Raw genomic sequence first — 25248 nt, forward strand, 5'->3', positions numbered from 1 at the left:
TTACAGACCTGTAAAGCACTTCAGTAAGTGGGAAGAGCAAATTTGCCATCTAACTGCATTTTTCAGCTAATGCTGGTCACCTACCTTTTGCTGCCTCACAGATTTTATGAAGTTAAAAGACTGTTTTTGCTGAAGTTTTCACAAAAAAGCTATTTAAATTACCATTCAAATTTGCATATTTGACTACCCTCTTCCTTGTGAAACTACCACAAGTATTATTTAACCCAAAATTTAGGGGACTTCAAACACTGTCATTAGTAAATAGTTAACAAAAGAGTAAACAAAAAACAAAATAGTAAAAAGAATAGTAAACAAAAATATAATTGTTGTGTATTTCTAAGCATTTTAAGCTTCCCTGTAAAAGCACAGTATTTTCTACTGACATCAGCAGCATGTACATGTTAGCCTCAAACTTTTAATATAAGCAGCCTTGTAGCTCTTCAAGGTTCCTCAGTCCCTGGCAATACAGAAGCCTGAATAAAATGCTAGACTGCCAATTTCTAAGATTTAAGTAGAAACACTCAGCCACTTTTCTGTTCTGCCCTGTCTCTACCTTAATGTTCACAGATGATTCTCAGGAGGTCTGACCCCAATTAAATCACATCTGGATGTACCCAGGGAGGAACAAGCTGGGATACAGGAACGGCAGATGAAGATAAATATCTCCCTGACTTTCAATTGAGAATATATCTGCGTTTTGTTTAAAGTGACATTACGGTGTAGGATGAATTCAGCTACTCTGCAAATCAAGGAAGCAGAGCAGCATGAAAGGAGTAACCAAGAGTTCCAAAGAGTTTATTTTCTGAATATGGGGAAAGAGGAGATTCAGAGCCAGCAAAAAACAAAAGCCATGTTTTTATTTTGCTTTTTGATCAGAGGCATTAGATAGTCTTTAAAATAGTCAGCACTAATGTCCTAGAAGATTAAATATGGAGAATAACTGAGTTGTCCACGTACAATAGTTTCTGTTAGTCTGGATTCAAGCTGCCTGAGCTAACTAGCTGTGCAGAGGGCACAACAGTAATATCTATTACCTATTTACAATCAAGTCAAATAAGCCTGATAGCTGTATTTATATTTTTATTTAGTTCACCTTGATAGTTTTCTGTTAGTTCAGCACAGATACAGATCGAATACATCATACGTACATCATGTAGGAATATGGGGACCGAAGTACCTGATTTCCATTGGCTTGGGTCTGTTTTGGTGGTGTCTCATGAACTGCAGGACTAACTGTAGTAGAGTATGTATAAGCCACCTGTGGAATCAAAATGGTTTGCTTATTGGCAGCGAGAGCTCTCAAGCAGGGAACACTGTTCTGGTCAGCAATGGCAACAATTGTAGGTAACTGGGCAGTGACTGTAGGTATAGCAATATTTATGGGATTGGCACTTGGTGGGATTACATTTACAATAGGATCAGAGTCTGTAACACTGTTGTCCTTTTGTGGTTCTTTTTTTGCACAAGTTAAGTTCAAAGGTTCTTCTTGGACAGAATAAACACTGTTCTGGTAAACACTAGTTATGGTAGATCTTTCCAACAGTTCTCCATGTTGCTTTGGTAGCGAAAGGTCAAGAGGTTCTATTTGTGGCTCTTCTTGTACACCCTCTGCCGTGTACGTGTAACCCTGTGAATTTCTTGATGAAGAAAGGTTTAGTGGTGATGCAGATGGCGTGCTACTGTGTGAACCATTCAGAGTTGAAGTCCCTGGTAAAGTCTGAGATTTCGTTGTACTGACAGGATTTTGTGAGTTATTTGTGCTGTTCTGGGGTTCGCTCACAGTTGAAGTTGCTGCTTGATCATCATTGTCTGCAGGACTGCTTAATTTAACTTGTTCAGGAGAAGATGGTCCAGAAGACTGCACAGAAATTTGTCCAGCTTGCATTTTTTCAAACCACTTTTTTACCACATCCAGTGGTAGGTTTACAGAATCTGCTATTTTTGAAAGCTCTTCTGCGCTTGGTTGTGCATTTAATGCATAATACGCTTTTAGGAGCGACAGAAGGTTCTTTAAAGGTGGCTGACCAGGAGACAAGTTGTTCTCCCCGGCTTCTGATGGGACAGGGGACTCGGGTTTCTCAGCTTCTGCTCCACTGGGCTGGGGAAGCTGAGGAGGGCTTTTTGTTTCATAGTGCTTTAATTCTTGAAGTGCATTAAGATCTCCTGGACAGTCATCACAAAGAAGACAAGTGCTATCGTTGGTCTCTCCTTCAAAGTTCTTATCTTTCTCAGACTTCACTGTGAGATCTTGTGGTAATTTCTCATTTTTGCAACTATTTGCAGGAAGAGAGTTTTCTTTTTTTAGATTTTGTGGAACAACCTGAAGTTGACTTGGCTGCTCCAAGCTGTAGTTGATAATAATTTTGGTTGTCCCATCTTGGTCAACCAAAGGAAGACTGATAGCTGAAATGAGGGAATGGCCAGGTTGTTGTATAGATGCATTGTTGATTGTTTCTTGTTCTTTGGACGCAAGATTAGCATGATTGTTTTCCAGTACTTGCCTTATTACGTTACCATCCACTGCCACTTTTAGTACATTTTGAATGTCACTTAAATTGATGCTTATGGGAGACACCAGACCTACTGTTGGTAAAACAACAGCTTGCACCACACCCTGAGGAGAACTGGTTGCCTGCAATGGGCTACCACCACTAAAAACCCCATTTTGCAAAGGGGTTGAACAATTAATTCCTGAAGCAACCACTATGGGCTTGAATTCATAATCCACAGGTTCAGTTTTAATTTGGTTAAGAGGAAGCTGCTCTTGCAAGGGTTTATTTTCTATTTTTTGTCGTATCTGTGGTCTTGCTGGGCTACCTGGTGATGCAGAAAGGGAAGGGGAGGAGCACTGAGACATCTTGAGCCCTGACCGGGCTCGACCATTCACGGGCATCAAACCAATACACTTCTTACTGCTTATGTGTGAACTGTATGAACCAGAATGGGAAAAACGTTTCTTGCAGTTTGGGCACTCATATGGCTTCTCTCCTAAACATAAGAAAAAATAAAAAAGAAAAGAGAAAAGGCATATGCAACAGTTAACCAGGTTACAGCGTAACTTCATCAAACAATAATTACCAGAACAAATACATCATAATGACCTCCTAAAGAGTCCTAGGGGGAAAAAAAATCTTATCTAGTGAATTGAACAGTAAGAGTATAGCTCTGAGCCAAGGCTCCTTTAATAAGTTTGTGATCCACTAGATATAGGATGGAGCCCACATGATCATGTGTTCCAGTATTTCTCTATTTGACAATTACAGATTTTATTGAACTTCATTAAAGTAGTACCATCACTAACTTCTAATATAACATTTCTTATAACTTATCTAATAAATTGTGTCCTGAGTCTACTTTAATATGACTAATCTCAAATGATGTCAATTACAGCCGCAGGAGGAACGCACATTTCTTATGTCCTGATTATTATCAATTAAAATTCTCTAGCAAGGCTTGTAACACACAGAATGATCTGCAAACATTGAAGAAAAAACAGACAAGTGCAACGGACCAGAAAGACGTCCCCATTTCTTTTGCAACAAGTCAAGTTTTCCTTCATTGTAAGAGATTAAGTTGTAACTGTAAATCCTCTTGAGTTTTTCTACATATTTCCCACACACAGCTGAAGGCTGTAGTCAGTGCTTGTAGTATTCCAGAGGAAAAAATATAAGGAAAACACTAGTATTTTAAACTTAGACTTACAAGACTGCTATTACATCAACGTTATAAAGAGCAGAAATGGCAACATTTGTACTCAATTCAATGCTTGATTTATTTACCACTGTGGATTCGTAGGTGCTCCTTTAGGTGATGTTTGTATTTAAAAGCTTTTCCACATTCAGTGCACTTGAATTTTCGATTCCCACTAGACTGCGTCACATGTCTCTGTAAGAAAGAAGTCTTAATTATTGTACAGGACAGCATCTTGCAGAAACACTTTGTATTTTCACATTGCATCAGAGAAAATGCCATACAAACCCAAAAAGAATCAACCATAACTGTAAGAGATTCAAGGTGGTATGGAAAAAGGAAACAAATTACAAATCAGGTGAAAACTGAGGCAAACATTTCTTCTGAACAAATCTGATACAGGAGAAAGAAAGAAACAAAACAAACTCAAAATATAGTTGCCCCTTCTCCTAAATTCAGGTGAAGTTTACACTGACATGTTAGTAGGAAGTTCCAGGATGAATGCTAGTTCTACTTGTGAAAGCAAAACCATCAGGGAAAAACCCCAAGCCCAGTACCCACAGAATATTTCATGCAGGATAGAAAAACATTAAAGTCTATAGAAACCTGTTTAAACTTTAATCGGTTGACTTGATTTTTCCATTTACATGCTTCCAGGGCTTACTGTTGGCCTTGGATCCCTCTATACAATGATGCCACAGGACTGCTCAAGAGAAGGTAGCTTAGTGACAATAAAGGTACTCTTGGTCACAATTAATTTGCAAAATAAATGTGAGAAACCAAACCAAAACAAATAAAAATATGGAGGGGTTTCCCAAGTACACAACACCAAACCTCTTCACCATTTGCACTGAAGGTCTGTGATTATTTTTGTTAGATTTTGCCTTGTGAGAGCATTTATTGTTAAGTTCTAAATTGTTTTTGTCTTTATTGCTATACTAGTTTAAAAAAAAGCAAAAGCAAAGACAGATATGTAAATATATGTAGTATATATGTGACACATATATGCAAGATCTGTAATTTTACCACAAACTCTATATGTCTATGAATGTGTATTTTTAAGGACAAAAATTACATGCACTTTTAAAGTTGAAATAGCTTAATTACCAACAAAAAACAGAGGAACTAGGAATTTTTCTGTTCAAACAACTTGTTTATTAGAAAAACCCAGCAGCTCCTTTTTAAGTAGAGCTCACTTCGCAAAACGATACTCTACCACTATTGGGATGCACTGCAGATTTTTGGTAACTGGGGTAAGCATTTTTATAAACTCATGAACAGAGCTGTTCATGGACTCTAGGGACTAGCAGGCTGCTCACCACCACCAGCAGGTGTGGATCAGCTGCCTCTGGTGTGAAAGCATGGGGGGAACTCCTACCCCTGGCTCTGGCCTGCTGTGCTTGGCAGCACTGGGAGCAGATGCTCACCAGGTGCTAGCACTCTTCCTGAGCACAGACAGGACAAATAGGGGCTGAGAACTATGCTGGAGAAGCAGGGATGGATAAAACACAGGATGATGACCCTGCTGCGAGACATGCCTGCAGATCTGAAGAACCTGCGGCTGTGTTGCTGGATGAAAGTCTGAACTCTCTGCTATGAGATATGCTGTCCAAATTATCAATCCTTCCTGTTCTACTCCCTGTCCTCCTTTAACAGAAGACAAATTGAAATAAGATCATCTAAATTACTTCCATATACTCTAATTCAACAGTTCCCTTGGGAAAGCATTTGGTTAAGCTGCAGATTTTACCTCTCAGCAGACACTGCTCCCATCCTGCTCAGGACGAGCAGCTCCCTGCCTCCCCTGGGCTCTGCAGTGAGTTCTCCACTCGAATTTATCCCGATTAGCACCTGACCCTCATTCCCGGGTTTGTCAGCTGTCTTTTGCTAGTTCACATGGCTTTTCAGCTCTGTTTAACTAAGTCCCTTGAAGATGATGTTCTAGAAGACTGTGACTGACTCACTGCATTTCACTTTAATGATCCAATGAGTCTAGAGGACCGTGTCAGGATTTACTTAAGCCTGCTGAGAATCAGTTATTACTGTTTGTCTTGAATTATACGAGCTAACAGATCTCGGGATATATACAGTCACTGCAGGTCCTGGACTACATAAATATTCACACTAAGTATCAGTGCATGTATTCAATCTGTCAGAAAAGTTTCTGCTCCAGTCTTTAATCTAATGATCTATTTCTAATGCATGGAAGTCCACACTCCACTTACCAAATTTTTAATGAGTTTTCCTGTTTTCCTGGTCATAGCTGTAAGGTGCTTTAAGGTTTCTGCTAGGTAGTGTTTCCAAATCTATTTTGCCTTAGCTTCTTATATTTGTAACTCTCTGTTCAGATTTCTTGCTGTCTCTTGCAATACTGTTCAGAATTACTTCAAAGGATTTTCTTTAAATGTAACTGAGAAATCTTAACACTTCTCCAAAGTACCACCTGTAATACTTTCACCTTCATTTTCTCAGATTCAAATGGTCTTCCCCATCTCAGCACTGTTAAAGCTACATTAGTTTGTGCCTGTGACATGTGATATATTTCTAATACACTGTACATAATTGCTGGTTTCTCCTCATAAAAGAATTAACTGCAACATTCAAAAAATATTCTTCTGCACTCCTTCAAGGACTGAAAGAAGAGACACCAGCATTAAGGTCTGTAACTAGCCACTAATACCTCCCTGCACCAAATGTTTACTGTGCTTAGGACTGAAGCCCACTCCTCTCACACCAGAGAACAAAACTAGTTAATGAGAATCCTCAAACGTTATTTGGAAGACAGAAATTACAGGTATATCGGGTTTTTTTTCACAGATGGTTTGACCGTGGTTTCCAAGAACTGCCATTTCTCAGCAGTGTGCATGACACTGTGAAATTCTGAAAGACTACCTATGGGTGCTTCATAAATTGATGAGAAAAAAATTAAAACCAATATAAGAAGCACTTTTCCACACTTCAACATCTCTTTTGGTGCTTCACATGTGAAGGCAGACGACACATGCAGCATCACCTCCTACCAACTGTTAGTGGTGTAGGAGCAGCCAAGGGTGCCGTGAGGAGCAGGGGGAGGAGGGAGGAAAGAAGAAGAAGAAGAAGAAGGTGCAGGATGGCTCTTAGCTCTCTGCTGGAGCAGAAGTTTTGCATATCTTCCCCTGGCTCAGAAGGAGGTGCAGTGTGCAGGTACCCCTTCCACTGCCTTCACTAAGCTAGATTTTATCTTTGCTTGTTGCTTCTTTGTACAGAACAATCACAAAATTGTCACATGAAGGACATTAGCAGCTAATGAAGTTATCCAAATAATCTATGGTCAGGTGAAGTTCTTTAGGAATAAGACATCAAGTTTTAAACATGCAGCTGTTTAAGATCCACAGCCAGGAGATCTATACTTTACTAACAACAAAATTTTCCATTACATAAATGATGTAATCATGTATATGCAACCAATTTTAAAGACATGACAACTTTGCAATAATAACATAAATAAACAAGTATTTCACATTTACCAAGTGTCTAAACTATTGTAGTTTTAATTCTGGCTATGGCTTGAGAGAAAAGAACGGGTGTAATACTGAGTTCCAGATACTCCACAGAAACAACATTAATCAAATAAAATTGTGCCTTCAAAAGTATAAATCCATTAAAATATTTTTGTGGGAATATAGTTTAAGCTCCCCTTTTTAGCAATTCTTCTGAGTGTTTACTCACTTGGTATTTTTTATTTTTTCATTCAAACCGCATGCAAGTATGGGAAAGGCTTCTATCTCCCCCAACTACTTTATTCTTATGGTTTTAGGCTTGTAACTGAAAAGACTGAAAACAAATGTGGTAGCCCACAAGAAAAGCATTACATAAATAGCATTCATAGATTTTATAGGTAGAAATGTAATATGTAAGATGAAAGTAACTTTTAAAGTGCAAGCCAAGCCAAAAAGGAAGTGAAACAGAAATTAATTGCTCATGGGGAGCGTATTTGAGTAAAAAAGAACTGCCACACCAGAATATGCTGGTGAGGTTATTCCAAAGCTTGTGAGACAATAAAATCCATGCAGCACGATGGCCAATACTTCTTGTACCGATTTAATTGACCAGTGAATGTGAACACTCATGTATAAAAATGTATAATAAATTTTTAAGCCTGTTAAATTGTTGGACTTGGTGATACTTTGTAGGATGGAGGTTAACAGCCAATGTGTGAAAAAGCAGCTCCTTTACTCTGGGCCACAGCCTGTTGGTTTGGTGCTACCAGAAATGTTGGAAGTACCTTTACTTTTACATTCAGTTTTGCATTTTTCTGTTCTATTTGTCTCCTGTTTTGTTTCTGAAGAGTATGAATCTTTCTAGTCTGTCCTCTGAAGGAAACATCTCCAAGCCTCTTTAACTTGGTGGCGGAAAATCTGTTTTTTTCTCTTGGTAATTCCTGACTGTTTCAGTTGATTCCTGAGCCTCAGAGCATCTCTGATAAGCTATGGAAGCATGTGCTGGGCATGGATGTTGGGACATTGTGGGGATAAAAAAAGAAAATAAAAAGAGGGACAGGAGAACAGAGACTCAGGATCTTCTGTAATGATCAGATGGTTAACTCATGGAAGATACTCCAGGGACCCGTGCCCTCAGGTCAGCCCATGAACCAGAGAAAACAAACTCACTATATCTTTAGCCTTTTCTGTTGCTTCATTTAGTACTGAAACACCATATTTTAAATGCTAATTATTTGTATATTATCTTACAGCATTAATTGCATTTAAAAACTGTACCTCACAGTTCAAGCAACACAATGGTTTGTTTCTTAAAGGCAAAAATGCTACAATAAATTGCGAATTATTCAAACAAGACTTATGGAAAAAAAAAAAGGAAATGTTTCATTAAAGGCTTGAAATTAGATTTAAGTCATAATTTTTATGCAGTGGTAGCCAATGAACAGAAAAAAACAACAAATTACCTATAAATGTAATAAAGCACTTCTGAAAACAACCCTACTGCTTAGATGAATGAAAATAGGAATTGAGATCTCAACCTTTGACAGCTACAGAAAAAGCCTGACTTGAGCAGCAAGCTTGAGTGTGTGCTCTGGGACTGGACCATCAGCACACAGATGCTCTGCTGTGAACAGTTTACCTGCTCTGCCCACATAACAAACCACAGCGTTGCTACAGAGGACAATAACCCTTAATTCAAATGCCACTTACTGGGTCTCTTCCTGATTTGTGAGATGTCATGTGGCGGTCGAGCTGCGTTCTGTACGCAAACGTGTAACTGCACAAGGAGCAGCTGAAGTTATCTTCATTCTTTTCATGGCGGTATTTAATGTGCTCCTTCAGAGAGGTAAAACGCTTGTACCCCCGATCACAGTACGGGCAGGTGAGCAGTTGGGAAAACGCGTCAGGTGTTCCTACACAGGAGAGACAGTGCACCAGACTTGAATAAACAAGTTCCAAACTTAATACTAGCAACAAACAGGCTTTATGTTTACGCCAATTACTGTAAGAAATCATGCAGCTGCTGGAAGCTCCATTTGTTTTAGAGAAGGACTAGTGATAATTTAGATTTTTTCCACAGGTATTATGCAAGCTCCCACACTATGGTATGGTTGCCCCAATGTACCTTGGAGAGAGTGAGCACAATATGCTGATAGGACAAGGAGGAATGGTTTTACACCAAAAGAGAGTAGATGGAGACTAGATATAAAGAAGAAATTTTTCATTGTAAGGGTGGTAAAATACTTCAACAGGTTGCCTGGAGGGGTGGCAAATCTCCCATTCCTGTAAATATTCAAGACCATTCTGTGCAATATGATAAAGCTGAAGATGTCCCAGCTCATTTCAGGGGGGTTGGACCTAGATGACCTTTAAAATTCCTGTCCAACCCAAACCATTCTATGATTCACAGATATGTATGTGTTACAATATACTGCCTGCAGGACAGAAAGCACAGAGATCAAATGTGTGGCCATAAATATGAGTCTAATGTGATCTGTGGAATCTATTTTGCTGGCTTTCATAAAGTACTTCTGTATCAGTACAGGGAAAAGTGAAACCAGATTGAAGCTAAATATTAATTTTACATGTCTATTTTAAGAAGTCACCATTTATGAAGTTTTAGCTCCACCCCTTCTTGCCAGCATATGTTTAGCCACACAGTAACTCATTCTATCCTTAAAAAAATAATTTTTAAAGGACTGAAAAAAATACTTCTTTATAAATTTATCGATAAAGGTATGTTCAAATAAATGCAGGGTTTGCTGTATTTGATCAAAGCATCAATTTATAGGTGTGATATCCTCCAATGACGATGCTACTTTTCCTTGCTTCAAGTCAAACAGGAAGCAAATGTTGCAAGGATGCACCTATGTACTGTGCTGAGCATAAGAAAAGTGGAAGATCTTTACTGATTAACATTTTATGTTCTGACGCACAAGGGGCACATTTGTACATGCTGTCATTTTAAGTTTCAGAACTGTAAGAATTATTAATGCTCATTAAATGAACCAGTACTTTAGAAAGTACTTCTGAATTATTTACCTTCATGACCTCTTCCAGCAGTTATCACCACAGATTGGTAATATGTTCTATGAAGTAGCAATTCATTCTGTGTGGAATTTACTAACTTAATTTTTACTGAATGTGCCACTGATCTTGCAACAGTGAAAAGCAATCAGACCACTTTTCCTTATTACTAAAAATCACCACTTTTTCTGTCATATAGGTTCTTTTACACTTGTTACAGTAACAATCAAAATAACCCCTACTCACAGGGATTTTTTTGTTGTACTATCCATTTCTGCTTTTTCTGGTTTAGCTGAGCTGTCCAAAAACAAAGCTATCTCCACATGTGTAGACCAAGTATGCTTCCCTTCAATTCTCTTTTTACCATCTATAATTCAACTCATCTGACATAAAGAATACTCTATTTCAGCACAAATACAACTCAGTGGAAAGGTCAGAAGCATGTTAATTTAAACTCTATTTCCATTGGAGAAAATGGAGAAATGAAAACAGTTTCCCAAAATCACAAAAAATCTGATTCTGTCACTTCTCTTGTCTACTTTCCCAGTTAGGAAGCATACATCTTTACCAAATGTCACTACATTTTTGGCATTTTCTGTTCCAAAATGATTAAAACACTAAACACTATTATTCAGCATTGTGATTTTCACAATACTTCTCAGTGAAGTTACTGGGATAGGTCCAATTTAAATGATTAATACAAATGTGTATTTTTAATGATTACATGGAAATCATATGACAAGTCTGTAAAACTAACTTGACAATATGTGCCACTGCAACCACATATTAAAATCTTAAATTAATGAATGCACTTTTTAAAGTAAAATCTGTAATAGCATAAAACATCTGGAGGAGCAGAACAAAAAAGCTATCTTTACTTCTTTCACTGCTCTCCCTCAGATTCCAGTATAGTACTACAGCTACAACGACATCTATCTGTTCAGTTATATTCATTTCTTAAAACAACTAAAATACAACTCCTAAGTGACATAGGCTGTTACTTTTTCTTGAAAAATCAAGATACAAGCCAGCTAAGCTGAACACTTGAGAAAACACACAGAATGCAAAACCAATCTCAACAGCATTTGTCTTCAAATATTTCATGACAAAGAAATGAACAAAGTGTAACCTCTCATCTCACTCAGAACACCTTAAGCATGAAACTTCTTCAGAGGGAAAAAAACTATATCTACTTAAAAATAACAACAGGTCATTATTTTTTTCACATAAACATTTTTGTTGAAGAATGCTTCTTTTTTCTCTGCTGCTGCCCTTTCAGGCAAAAAACCCCAAAAGCCTGTCATAGACTGGCTACCCAATAAAAGAAATCGTATCTAATAGGTCCTTTTGGGAGCTTTGTTTAAAAATATAAAAAAAGAAAGAAACATGTTATAACTCTCTTTAAGTTATTCTTATATAAAATTGTTCTATTTTGCTTTGCGTCTATTATATTTAATAAATGTTTATTCTGTTCTTTCATATAAGGATGTTGAATGGATTTATGAAAACATGAACTTTTCCCTTCAATGACTAGGTTATCATTTAGGTACTCATACAAGTGAATGAATGAGTGCATGTCCTGTTTACAAAATCAAGAGGCAATGTTTTTTGCATGATGATCCTATCCTCTTATAATTATTTAACTAGATTTTTTCCCTCTGTAGTTGAGTATATATGCACTGCTATCTTCTTAAGCACAGCAGAAGTTTTGGGTCAAGTAGTGAGTACAACTGATTTCATAAGAACTGAACTGATGACATATTTACCATTTTCATCCTGACCACTAGCTTCTGGTGTGCCTTGTCTCTGGTCCTCCTCAGGTGCTTCAGGGTAGATAACAGCTGTATCTTCTTGTTTAAGGAATTCTTCAACATTAGGGTCATGGTTTTGCTCATTTTCTGCATCAGAATCACATTCATCTTCTTTTACTAAGTGTGAAAAAAAAGACACAAGATACAAAATTAAGTTTAAAAAGAACATAAATGAGATTCAGTAATTCACATTGCCAAATCTCCCTCTAGCCAAGTACTTAAAAAACTCTTAACAGATACTAGCATAGGTCAAGTCCTTTAATAGGCCAGATTATGCCATGTTTTGGAAGAACTAGTAGCATAATGATATTTAAAAATTTGACTAAGCACAGTTTGTGTAACTCAGTGCATTTTTATCATTTCAGATTTAGCTGTTCTTCTCAATTTCCCTAAAATATTAAATGTAACATTAATTATGATTTAGGCCTTGTAGTTGGAGGGCCTGTTTACCATCTTGGCTCCTGTGCTTGCCTTCAAGACACATTTTTTAATGTTATTTATAGCTGTTCATTAGCACAAACTCAGAAGATATTTAAATACAGTATAAACCTGGACAGATAAATGTAGCAAACTTGAACTCTGACTGACTTGTTCTGTGATGTTGGAAATGGCTACCAAAATGGCTGCAGATCTAGTTAACAACCTTCAACATTTTCTAGTTAAAACCCAATGAACAACTGCATTGCAAAATTAGCAAATAATAAATTAAATATTTTACTTAATGCTTGTATGATAAATATTTGATCCCAAGTATTTGCCTAAATACATTGTTCATAGAGTTTATTTTTACCATGGTGGAACCCTCCATGAAAGCTCTGCCTGCAGCACCCTAAATCATTACAGATGTTCTCCACTATTAATGTGAGGTGTATTTTTAATAGGAAAGAGAAGTTTTATGATTCATCTCTCAGTGTGAAGTCACATACTCAATTTACAATTTGACACAATCTTTTTATGACATGAGGCAGTCTCTTACATGTAGACTGTAATGCAATGAATACTGCAGCTCTCCATACTTATGTGGTGAGAACTGACTTCAGAGGAAGTGAAAAGAATGCGTGAAACTAGAGTTTAAAACATACCAATGTGTTTAGATGTGGGTTTGCTTTTAAATAAGACTTACTCTGATATTATCTACCTATCTAGTAAGGGCATTAAATAAACACTCCATGAACTTTTAAGAAGTTGGATGGGATATTATTAATCTTCTGTCAAGTAGAGAAATGGAAAAGAAAACCAAACCATATGTTTTTGTTTGAGTCTGAAACTGAAGTACACATTTTATTTTGCCTTCTGTGTAATCAGTCCAAACAGAGGAGTGGATAATAAAATGCAGTATTAGCTTAAGTCTATTTTTATATATTTCTTCATAGTTTAAAACACCACCTGTTGACACCTACATGTAAGATCATTGCTTTTCCTTGTTTTGCCCTTTGGAGATGTGGTGCTGCTGGAGCTCTGTGGTCATTCCTTGGGAGGGAGGGCTGCTCTGTGTCACTGGTCACCTACACCTCCAGACCTTGGACACCAAAAGATGCCCAGACTTTTTTCCTCAGCTAAAACAGTGTTTACAGTTTAAGACCTCTAGCATGGAAAATCAAAGCACTTTTATAAACAGAGGTGGAAGAATTCCAAAGCTTTTGGAATGATATTCACCTAACCAAAATTCAATAGCACTTTATGAGTAAGGGACTCAGATTAACAAAGAAATACCTGTACATCCAATTCCATCTGTCTGAGCTTCAGGCCCCAGGATTTCCTTTCTTTCTTTTCCAGCTGAAATAGCACATTTCACAAAAAGAATGAATATTTAAAGAAAATCCCACAAAACAACAAAAGCCACGTGTACACCAACAACTAAATTATACTTGAGTTATTTCTTCATCTGTGCTTTCCACTTCTGTATTGTTCAGAAGTGCATTTAAACACAATGTTCTTTCAAAAATATGGATGGCACATTATTTCAGCAGTAAGTGATCAGCTGAACTACAAAGATATTTCATACTTAAGGAAACCAAACCTAAAAAGGAAGCAATACTAAACACTGACCATTATGTGAAGAGAGGTAAAGCCTCTGGACAGTGTGTTTCACCAGCAAATAGTGTCAGCTACTTAAGTGATCCCATCTACAAATGCAACCATCTGATACACTGGAATATTATTTCCAGAAATTAGAGCATCATAAAACAAATGCAGTTATGTTATTTTCTCCAATTAGCGGTTTTCAGAAATGATTGATAATTTGCTGGTAATGTCTGCAAACAGAAACCTAATGTGTTCTCTTTCTTGCAAATCATCTGGAAACCACTTAAGGCTGTGATTGCCTTAAAAATTAAACAAAAAAAAAAAAAAAAAAGGATTTTAAACACTTGCTCCCCCTTCAGAACAACTGTGCACTGCAGATATGCTTCACATATCAATTCCAATACTCGGTATGAGTCTGCAGAACCAACGCTGCAGAGCCAACCTGCTGCCCCAGCTCTGCCAGCTCTGCTGAGCTGCAGCCCTCAAGGATGCAGTGTGGAGGTTTTAAGTCACTACAGGCTGCTGGTGCAAATCAATAAATGGCTAAGCTGTTCATTGGTTAGCCCAGACTGGGAAGCTCCCACAGGAAAAGCCAGTGCTGACATTTCTGTTGGCACCTGGCTCATGGCAGGAGTACATAGGAGAGCTACATTGCTTGGTTTGCTCTTTATCAATACTATGCTATGGCAATAGATGTGAGACTGAAGTGTTATTTCACAGTTTCATTACGAAAACCTTGGATGCTTCAGACCTACACTCTAGAAAAAGCCTTCCAGGTGATGCAGGTTAGAGCACACAGCTGCTCTGACCTGAAATGACAACTGTTACAATTCTATTACTTATATTTACCTTACTTCACTTTACTTCAGTGAAGGAAAAAATCCTTTAGGTTGGCAAGTCAAAAGTCCAGATCATCCCAGCTTTTTAATTTCTCCTTTATGGAAGGAAGATGATAAATCCTAGGAGAACTTTTAAGTTCTCAAATAATATCAGCTTCCTCAAAGGAAAAGCTTCTTAATTCTTCCTACTTTGACCAAAGCCCACAGACTCAAGGTATCTGCAAATAGTGGCACTTCAAACACGTTTCTTACTTTAAAAAAGAAATGTGTGTAAAAGGAAACTGCAGCTCTTAAATCTTACCTTAATTTCAACTGACATCTAAAAAAAACCCTCAAATTTTGGCTTATGGTACCAGACTTGGTTCAGAGTTTGTAAGATGGATGACTAGACTCAAAGCAAATTTAAACCCAAAATCTAATTTCTTAAAATCAAACTCAATACACAAATAAAACCCTTTAAGGAGGGTTTTTGACGGTTGTGATTTTTCTCCATTATGAAATAGGATCTACATGATAGAGACAATATCAATCAGTAAGTTATTATTCTGGAAATTTAAAATACAGGGTCTCCAGTAAATTCCACTGACTTCAGTACAAATAAAAGTTATGCTTCCCAAGACAATGTCAAGGAATTTATGGAATTATAGATTAATCTAGTGAAGTTAAACTCCCTCTCAATTCTAATACTCCTAACCTCTGTTTGGTACTGTCTCTTCCCAATAGCTAAAAGTAGGGTCTAAGACAGAGAGAAACCCTTTTCCACAGGGAAATGCTGTAGGAATAATTAATAATTTGAAAAATATTAAGTAGATATACATCTTTATAGCTATGTATGGTCCACAAATAAAGGCAACATTGCAATCATGCCCTCAGAAGCCCAGTTATCACACAGCTGGGAAACTACAGAATGGGATGGGATGTGGGATGCGATGATGGGGGAACAGACCTCAAGACATTGTTCCACCAAGCAGAAGTCACAGCTCTGAGTTCCAGAGGAAATTCAAGCTACCTGCTAAATGACAGCTTAAATAGAAGTCTCCACAAATAGCATCTAGGTAATGAATATCCATCCTGGTATTGCAGCTGGACATACCAGATAGCTGTAAAACAAGTTCTTGGGCTTCTCCATCTCATCACTGCTTATGAGCTACTGCTAAGAGACACAGTGGGGCTTCCCAGGGTTAAATGCTGGTGATTTTCAGATGACAGGGAACAGTGCTAACTAGCAGCAAACATGCCTGACAACTACTGACATTGGCTGACAGTAAAGATCTCTGCATGGCTAAGATAACTGATCAAATTGAAACCACTAGCAAAGTGGAAATTTTGGCTGTAGGCAGAAAGACGAACTTCACTGAAATTTCCACTGCAGTCTTTATCTGCAGAGAAGGAAATAAATTCCAAATCCCATCAAGAGAGTTTCTAATTCAAATTCTTCAGAGCTAATTTTCTAATATTCATGCAGCAAATACTATTTACAGCTTGCAGTATTGACTGGTTGTTTGCTTTTTGATCAAAAACATGGTTGTTTGCTTTTTGATCAAAAACATGCCACACACAACCCACCAAATGCCAGCACACACTTTTGAGCATATAGGCTCAACCTAAAATTTGATGACTTAAAGGACTTTTTGAATTCCAGAAAGCGCATAAACATAAAACATATTTCTATTTTTTTCAAAGATATCTTAGTTCCAGTCCTGAGACCTCCAGGTTTGCTAAATACTTATAGTACATAATAATGCTCCTTTAAGAGCATTAATACAATAAGTTTAACTCCTGCTTTTTTTTTTCCTTTTAATTGTAGCATAGGTTTTACTTCTAACTAAAGCAAAGAAAAATCATATTAGAGAATCATTGCACACATGAATGCTGGCACACTGTCAACAATATGTACAGGATACACGTGATTAACTTTTTTAAACCCATAGGACTGTTTCAGTTAAACCTCTTGAGAAACACACCTTATATTTAAAACACCTGTTCCTAGGGTCTTTTAGAAATTCAGTTAGAATGACTGGAAACAGAAGGAAACTAATCTAATACAGAAATGTTATGTGTGTTGTTTCTATTCTTGGCAATTCGTGAACAGAATAAATATGCAAAAAAACTCATTCTGTCAAGTTCAGCTAAACTTAGAACTACTGAGTACTACTTTACTGATGAAACACAACTTACTAAAACTGTTGTAGAGTATATTTTTCTAAAGATAATCACCAGTCTTGAAGATAGTTGCACACCATCTACCCCAGTACATTTCCCTGTATGTAAGACATCATGTATTCAGTACCTCTCTCTTCATATTTCTAACATGTAACCAAGGCTGATGATGTGATTTTCAGTTCATACCTTTCCTTCTAGGAAAGCTATCAAAAGAGTAAACAGTATTCTACCCTAGCAAATCAAAGCTCCATAAAACCTAATGCAGCCTCACTTTTCTCATATAGCCATTGCCAGAAATTTCAACTATTTATTAAAAAAACACCCTATTATCAAATTATAAAACCCTTCCAGACTGCTACAAAAGAGGCTTCAGAATACATAACTTTTACAGAGCAAATTTGTGGTTGTTAAGCAAGCTTGTATGGCAATTGATTAATCTTTTGTCTGGCTACCAACGAAATTTTGTATTCATTAGCAAACTCCAAAGCAAAGAAACATTGCTTACATCGCAAATCTTCAACCACAGAAGAATTTAAAATTAAAGAGAATTTAGAATTTTAGCAAACAATTTTTTTAAGGTTAAAAATGGTAAATTTGACATAAGGAGTCAAAAAAGATGCCATCACGTGTCTAGAACCCTGAAAACCCTCAGAAAGTTGCCCGAGATGCTGTGTGATGGGTACATCTCCAGAAAACATCCAGTCCAAGAGGTCTTGATCTTAAATGTCTGGGAGCTAGTGCTCTTCTTCCTTCCCCTTTTCAGATTTCCTACACCTGTGCTTGAAGGGTTCAAACTACCCAGAACCCACTTTAATGTAACCACAATTTCTGAAGCCTGCAGGAGAGCAAAGATATTACAGGAGAACTAAGAAAATTACCTACCTAATAATTTAGCTCCAAAATACTCATTTCCCAGCACAGCATACCTTGGCAGTAGCAGCTATGCAAAAGCAGGCTGAGCTGATGCTATTCTTTGAACTCTCAGCTGCTCTTTCTCAGCTGGACTGCAGTTAGGGGCCATATGACTGCTTTCCTTTTATTCAGATGTGAGGTCATGCACCATGTATTAAACCACCAGTGTTAAAAGGTGGATGCTAGGAATTGTGGCTGGAGTTCAGATATGCTAAAAAACATTCTGTATCTTTCAGGGCATTAAGGCCAAATTCCACAGTAAATTCCACTAATTTATGCATTTATCCCAATTTGGCTCAAAAGTAAGCATGCTGTGTGACATTATGAAACTCAGTATCTGATTCCACAGTAAAAAAAGGCCCATTTCCTGTCTCCTTAAAACTTTCATCTTCTAAACCTGCTGCATAATATGTGTAACATAACTCTTTCCAGTGTTTTCAAAATAATGATTCATTATGACTTACATAGCCAATTCTAAAACTAATAATCTAAAAATTATTTTTTCTGCCTGTGTTTTACAAAGAAAATTAGAGAAATTAACATCTGATTGTTTTTTTCCATGATTTTTGTTTACTGCTTACTCCCCAAGCTAAGCCAATCCTTACAAGGAGCTCTGGCAGAGACCTGCCAGGCAAAGACTTGAAAAAGCCAAGATCAAGTAACTAGTCTTCAATCAGCCTTTGGAATGCTGCATCTACAGTCTGGAACCTCCTGTTAAACAATGCCAACAGAATTAATGCACCTCTGAATCTGCTTCAAATAATAAATGAAGAACATGAAGTATGGTATCATAAATATGTTATAACACCTCTTTTTTGATTGTGAATCTTACATGTTATTTCAGTAATAAAGGGACCAAAAAAAGTTCTACTGAATCTTCATTTTAGAAAACTTTCTTCATATAGTATCATCAGTAGAAAGGAACATACCTTCATCTTCCCAACAACTGTTTGTACTCCCTTCTCTTTCACTGTTTTCTGGTAATACTATATGGTCCGTTGGCAAGTCATCTTCTGGCACACTAGCATCACAGTCTGCTGCATCCGTTACACTTTCCTCTTCCACTATATGCAATTTATCTTCATCATCTGAGTCTGAGTTTGCTTCTACCACATTGTTATAATTGGTGACTGTGGAGAGACAAAAACAAAATACTGATCAATATACTCTTAAGTGACAGTATCGGGTCACATCATTATTGCTTCTTGCCCCATGGGGATGGCACTGCCTTGTGAGCAGCTTGGCCGTAATGTCGGCACACAAGGAGCACCTGACAGCTCCTGGGCTCCCACCACCTCTCACTGTGCACACCCAATATAAGGCTGCACAAGAGAAGGCAGCGAGCAACTCCAGAGTTGGAGCCACAGTGGAGCAACAGAATTCCAACTGGATCACTCCAATGTGGATGCCAGCATTGCTGTATGTCTCATTTATGATTATTGTGGCAGTGAAGACCCCATGGCCCCAGGCCGAGCCCTTCAGAGAAGGCAGCTCAGCTGCTCTCGGGGTCCCACGGAGCCAGCCCGTTCCTGCAGACACACACTGTGTGCTCCCCCAGCCAGCTTCCCACTGCCTCCTCCTGTAACCAATGGCACCCCATGCTCTGGCTGTGGGAATCACGGGGAAACAAGCAGGAACAATAATGAGATTGAATTCAGAATGGCTTAAGTGCTCCTGATCCAAGCTAAAATGCTCTTGTAGTTACACCCATTAAAGACTCAGCAGGATGAATGTGAAAGGGAAAATCAGAGATCACTTAGATAGGGAATCTCATGTAACATTTGCCCAGTACCATGTAAAGATAATAAGTCTACTTTCTTAGCCTGGAGAACATATTGCAAGAGTCTTTGGACAAAGGATTACATGACAATATATATGCTTCTGTCACATGTGAGCAGATTATTATTAAAATAGTCTTCATTTGTAGGCACAAAAGATCAGTTACAGTCACTTCAACTTAAAATATAAGGAACTGTACGTAAACTGTATTAAAGAAAAATTACTTTCACAATCTGTTTAAATATCTTGTTACACTGAAGTTAAACTATGAAACAGATCTATGCTGGTATTATTTCTTCAATGCCATGTTTGAACTTCTCACTAAAATGCTTCAAAATACCGTCTAAGAAAGAGAATAAATTTATAGACAGATAAACCAACAAGATTTGGCTGCAGCACTCCTTCAATGGTTATCAGAATTATACCTGAGAGGCACATTATCATGGTACTTTATGATACCTGCAACCTATCACTGTTAGTTCACAAGAAGCCAGACTGATTCTTTCATGTGAAATACTGCTTATTAAAGGACATAAATAGCAAACCAGACTCCCGCTCTTCTGATGTTAGCTCTTAAAAAAAAAAAGTAGATATTTTAGTCATTTAAAAATTCATGTAACCAGGAGAAGTGAGTAACATTATGAACAGATAGGCTACTATCTCATTTCCTTCCAATTCAGGAGAAAAATGTTTCATCTAAAACATGCATGAGAATGACAAAAGAGCCTTTTCAATTTAAAACAATCATTCAATGTTTCCATATTTTACATAGTGCTATTTGAAAAATGTAGTGACTCCCCACTAATCATGGTATTGACATCTTCTAAAACAGCAAATTTAGGCAAATTGCCTAAAAACTAGTATCTGGTACATTTCAATTGATAAACTGATATTCACTTAATATCCTGTAACTGACTTTACAAAGTAAAATAGCTACTGTAAGTGATGCCATAATACTGTGTGATATAGAAGACATACAAATATAGGAGACGAATTCCCTCACCAAAGCAGACGAGATTTATGAATTTATTCTTCTGAGAAATGGCAAATGCAACTTTTAAAAAGTGTGAGAACAAACATAAGACAAGAGGAAGTGGAAAATAATTTTAGCATTTTCTTTTGATTGGGTTTTACTCTGAGGCTTAGATGCAGAATATTATTTATATAAAATAGCAATGTATTTACATTTGCCACACATAAAAGAGATCATTAAGAGCGGGGATCAAAATTCATAGGGATAAGTTCAGATGTAGATAATGAATACTTTATTTTTTAAAAATAAATTTCCAGTTTAGTTTGGGAAATTAAATGGCATTCCTTATATTAGACTTAGAGTGGTCTTATGGAAAACATAACCATGATCAAACAGTTTGTCTTCAAGAATTAGACTAATGGAGAAAAAATGTTTCTTCTTTCTTCATCAAATACATTACAGACATAATATATTCATTATGGCTCTCTTCACCTTGAAACATTTCCATACATTCTCACTATACTCAAGTGCCAGCTCTGCAAATGTTAAAAACTCTTCCTTCCTTATAAAAAGCAAGGAACAACTGGTCTTCGGGATTTTAGTTTCTTCCATTAAAAATCAGTTGTCAAAAAGGCAAGACAAACAAGAAATCTGGTTCTAACATTTTTTCTTTCCTCTCCACAAAATGCTTTGGGGAAAATAAATCTGCCAAAGCTGCATCTAAAAGGTCTCAGCACATTTGGGGTGGCCAGGCAACCCACAACCAAACACAGCAGAAAGTCAAGCACTTAAAATGACAAAACCACTCATATACCTTACACATAATTTTAACTAAATTATTATATGCTGCTTTCCTTCTGCAAGATCCTTGCCTCATCTAGTGCAGTGATAGCAAATACAAAGGGAATGCTCAGTTTTATGGAGTGAACTGAGTATTTGTAGCCTTCTGCCTCATTTGTTTAGATTGCAAAGTGATTGCTCATACTTCTTATTCCCTTTGGCCAGCAGTGTTCCCAAAGCTTCCCTTACAAGATGATAGCCAGAATGGGATTCCATATTATATATTATAATGCATGGCATATGCTTATATGCAATATATTGTAACTATTTATTGTACAATTATATGATTATATATTTTATATTCTATATAATTTCCTTACATGGTATTCAGCAGGAATGCTCCAAAACATGCAATTACTGAACTGTAGAAGGGTGATGCTATCTCCATTTTGCAGATTAGTACCTGGCTGCTTAAAACCCAGAAAAGTCTTCTGGCAATCCTGGCATTGCCACGTCAGTGCAGGGCACTTCAGGCTGCACTTTTCAGAGGCCTTTGCATTCATACAGTGTTTCACACATTCAAAGCACACTTGTGTTCATGCCAAATGCAGCTGTGCCCAGAGCCCAGGTACCTTGGCCCATGTGCCACAGCAACCAGAAACAGAGACCACTTCCAAATAAGTGATCTTCCAGAAACACATAAAACCTCTTTCAAAATGAGAAAGTAAAATCTAGTCTTTCTGTGGAGCTTTCAAACACCCTGGAGAGAATGCTTTTGATTTCTGCAGCCCTCTACTTAAATTACTATGCTTTCCAGCAATTAAGGGAAGGGTTCTGGAGGCAACAGCTTCCTTTAATAAACACCCCTCATTTACTCTCTGGGCAGCATTCCTCCTGTGAAAAAATTATGTGATCACATAATTAAAGATCTTATCGTTATGCATACATGCAAGAGACAAATTAAAACAGTTTCAACAATCTTCATTTCAACATTTTCCAACTTTTTTTGAATGCACAGCTTTCAAAGTCAAGTGTTTGATTTCAAAGAATGTATTAACATTCTTTAATGAAACAATGGTTTAAAAAACAATCAAACCCTGTAATTTACTGTGTTTTTAGCTAATTAAAATTAAAATCAATATCCCATTACAGGATATCATACTGATACCTTCATGGCTGCAAATCTTAGCTTTAGCAATGCAGATTTGCTCCTGGTGCCCTACAAGATGAATGGGTGGTAGCAGGAAGCTGCTGCCTCCATTTGCTCAGACAGGTTTTGGCTCCGTGTTTCACAGAAACTATGGCATCTGGCATTCAATTCCAGGGGTAATCATCCTGCCCCTCTCCTTTCTTCAGTTCAGTCCCAGAGCCAAATTTAGACCTTCCCTATCTGTACATAATTTTTTGTGTTTTCTCCTCTCGTCCTTGATGTTTCCTCAGAACAGTCACCACTGAAAGAAGAGAACAACAAGCTCACAAGCCTTGTTCAATGCCTGGCGCCACAGTAGCTGCTGAAGTTGGGAGGAATAAATTTCATTAAACCTTTTTGGATAAAGATTGAAGTATATTCAATACAAAAGCAATATGTAGAGACAACAGCTTACAATCTCTAAAAGAAATTAAATTGACTATACATAAATGATGACTTCAAGGGGCTTCTAATTTGGCAAAATATTCCATGCAGAAAATAAAACACACATAAAACCTTGCCTGGAACAGTTACGGCTTCCCAGTGAAGGAGCTACAAGTATTTCAGACTTCAGTACTATTTACTTTTAGCTAATGTCATTTAAAAGTAGTGACTAGCTAAATAAAATAATTCAGCCTGGATCACAGAAATCTGGCACCAAAAGCAGTCAGTGTCTCCACAATGAGACATTGCTCGGTGAAAAGCAAGGACAATTAGAGAGGTTACGTCACCCTCAGCCACCACAGCTCCAGGGACGGCCATCAGCCGCAGGGGACAAGCAGCAGACCACTGAGGGGTGTCTTATCAAGATAACTGTAAAAGCTACAGATCATGAACCGTGGCTGAAATCAACTGAAGACAGGTCACCAGACAAGCAGGTATGATGTATGACACACACATGGGCCTATTCTGTTCCATGTACAGTATGACACCTTAGCAAAATTTTACATTAATAAAGTTGATTTATGAATTTCAGCATTAGTTTCACAGATCAATAGAAAGCCTCAACAAACAAATTAAAAATTACACTAAAGACTAAATATTTACTCAATACAACCAATTTTTATATCATTACTATATAACATTTCAAATAATTATGAAATAGTAATTAAAAATACAATTTATGAACCATAATTACTTTTCCTCCTCTTGATCACTTTCTTGATACAGTATCCTGGTTCTTAAAGAACAAATGACTAACTGCAGTTGAAACTTTCGTTGCTCTAAGAAGAAATGACTGCAAAATGAACTGCAGAAAATGAGCTTCACTTTCTGGATTTTTACAGTCCTAAATGCAAAGCAGATATATGACATTGCCCAATTCTAATTAAAAAAGAAACGTGCTCAGATGGAAGTAGTCATTACAGAGCTAAAGTGGAGATATATATTATTTTGCTGGTTGAATACAGGTGGGAAACTATGATGTATATGTCTAATCAAATCAAACATGATATTTGAAAGGAAAGAATTGCTAATTGCTGATTCAAAACCAGTAAACCCAGAAATTCAAGGTGAGCACCAAGATTGTGGTGATGAAAGACTATAGGATTCATTGTTTCCGTAACATAATGGGTGAGACCCCAAAAATACAATTATTATTATTGCCACCTGGGTGGCAATAGAAGGAAAGCTTCTTAAAAAGCTGTCACCAGTTACCTGCTCACCACTCCCCCATCCAGACCTGCCCTCAGAATCATCAGATGACATGAAAGATGACATTCCCTACACAAGTACTGACACAATCAAGTTGATGTCATTCAACAAAACATATGTGGTGGAATATGCATCAGAATGATTTCAGATCAGGTGGCAAGAGGATAGAACTGCACTTAAAAGAGGACAGAACTCCACAGAACTAAGGCAAAATGCCTAACGTGCAATACTGGGATCTGGAAGGCTGCTTTGAACCTGCTAGAACCTTTTGTTCATTACTTGACAATGGTCACTGTCTTTTATGAAGGATCTGGTCCAGCACTCTTACTAGCTGTCTTTTGTACACCTCTCCATACTTAATCCAAAAGCCCTACCTTCTTCCACTGAACAAAAAAAACCCCACAACTTTTAGGAATTTGTGAGTTAACACAAACACCGTTGAATTTTTTAAGATGTTGAACACATAACCAACACATCTGAGTTGTGTGAGCTCAGCATCTCAACACTGAACTGGCAGGGGATGTAGAACAGGTGTGAGAGATTCTGATCTTTTAGAAATCCTACTTCTAAAAGCTCTTCCAAAAAAAAAAAAAAAAAAAAAAAAAAAAGCTGTGAATGCTTATGCATGAATACTCCTAGAGAGAAAGGTTTGATTCTACAAACTGGAACAACTCCTGTGCTCTCTGAAGTTCATTCCCGGTTCATGGATTTCTGCTCTGACAGCCTACAATCATCTCTTGGAAACCATTTACTCTTTGTCAGCCCACCTGAAAATCTGCTCCTATATATTATTTAGATCTAGCAATATTTAAGCAAAATATATTGTGAAGTCTGAAACCTAGTCATTTAGCATTCAGTATTTTATACTTAGATTTTAGGGTATACTATTATTTTTGTTACTACTCCTGAATGAAATGCCATACTTTCA

The 25248-nt window shown here is 37.3% G+C and overlaps 1 protein-coding gene across 2 annotated transcripts in view; it reads right to left on the reverse strand.

Moving 5' to 3' along the window:
- ZEB1 (zinc finger E-box binding homeobox 1) overlaps nt 1–25248 on the reverse strand; it is a 119545-nt gene that overhangs the window by 5031 nt on the left and 89266 nt on the right. Inside the window, exons 2-7 of one of the 2 annotated variants that reach the window (XM_053983598.1) lie at nt 18876–19076; nt 13721–13783; nt 11963–12124; nt 8880–9082; nt 3780–3885; nt 1178–2988 (exon numbers count right to left, since the gene is read on the reverse strand). In XM_053983598.1, coding sequence (XP_053839573.1) covers nt 1178–2988; nt 3780–3885; nt 8880–9082; nt 11963–12124; nt 13721–13783; nt 18876–19076 — 2546 coding nt within the window. The remainder of the gene's footprint in view (nt 1–1177; nt 2989–3779; nt 3886–8879; nt 9083–11962; nt 12125–13720; nt 13784–18875; nt 19077–25248) is intronic. The other variant, XM_053983606.1, reaches the window with a different exon arrangement.

Source organism: Vidua macroura, chromosome 1, assembly GCF_024509145.1.
Source record: "Vidua macroura isolate BioBank_ID:100142 chromosome 1, ASM2450914v1, whole genome shotgun sequence".
NCBI lineage: Eukaryota > Metazoa > Chordata > Aves > Passeriformes > Viduidae > Vidua > Vidua macroura.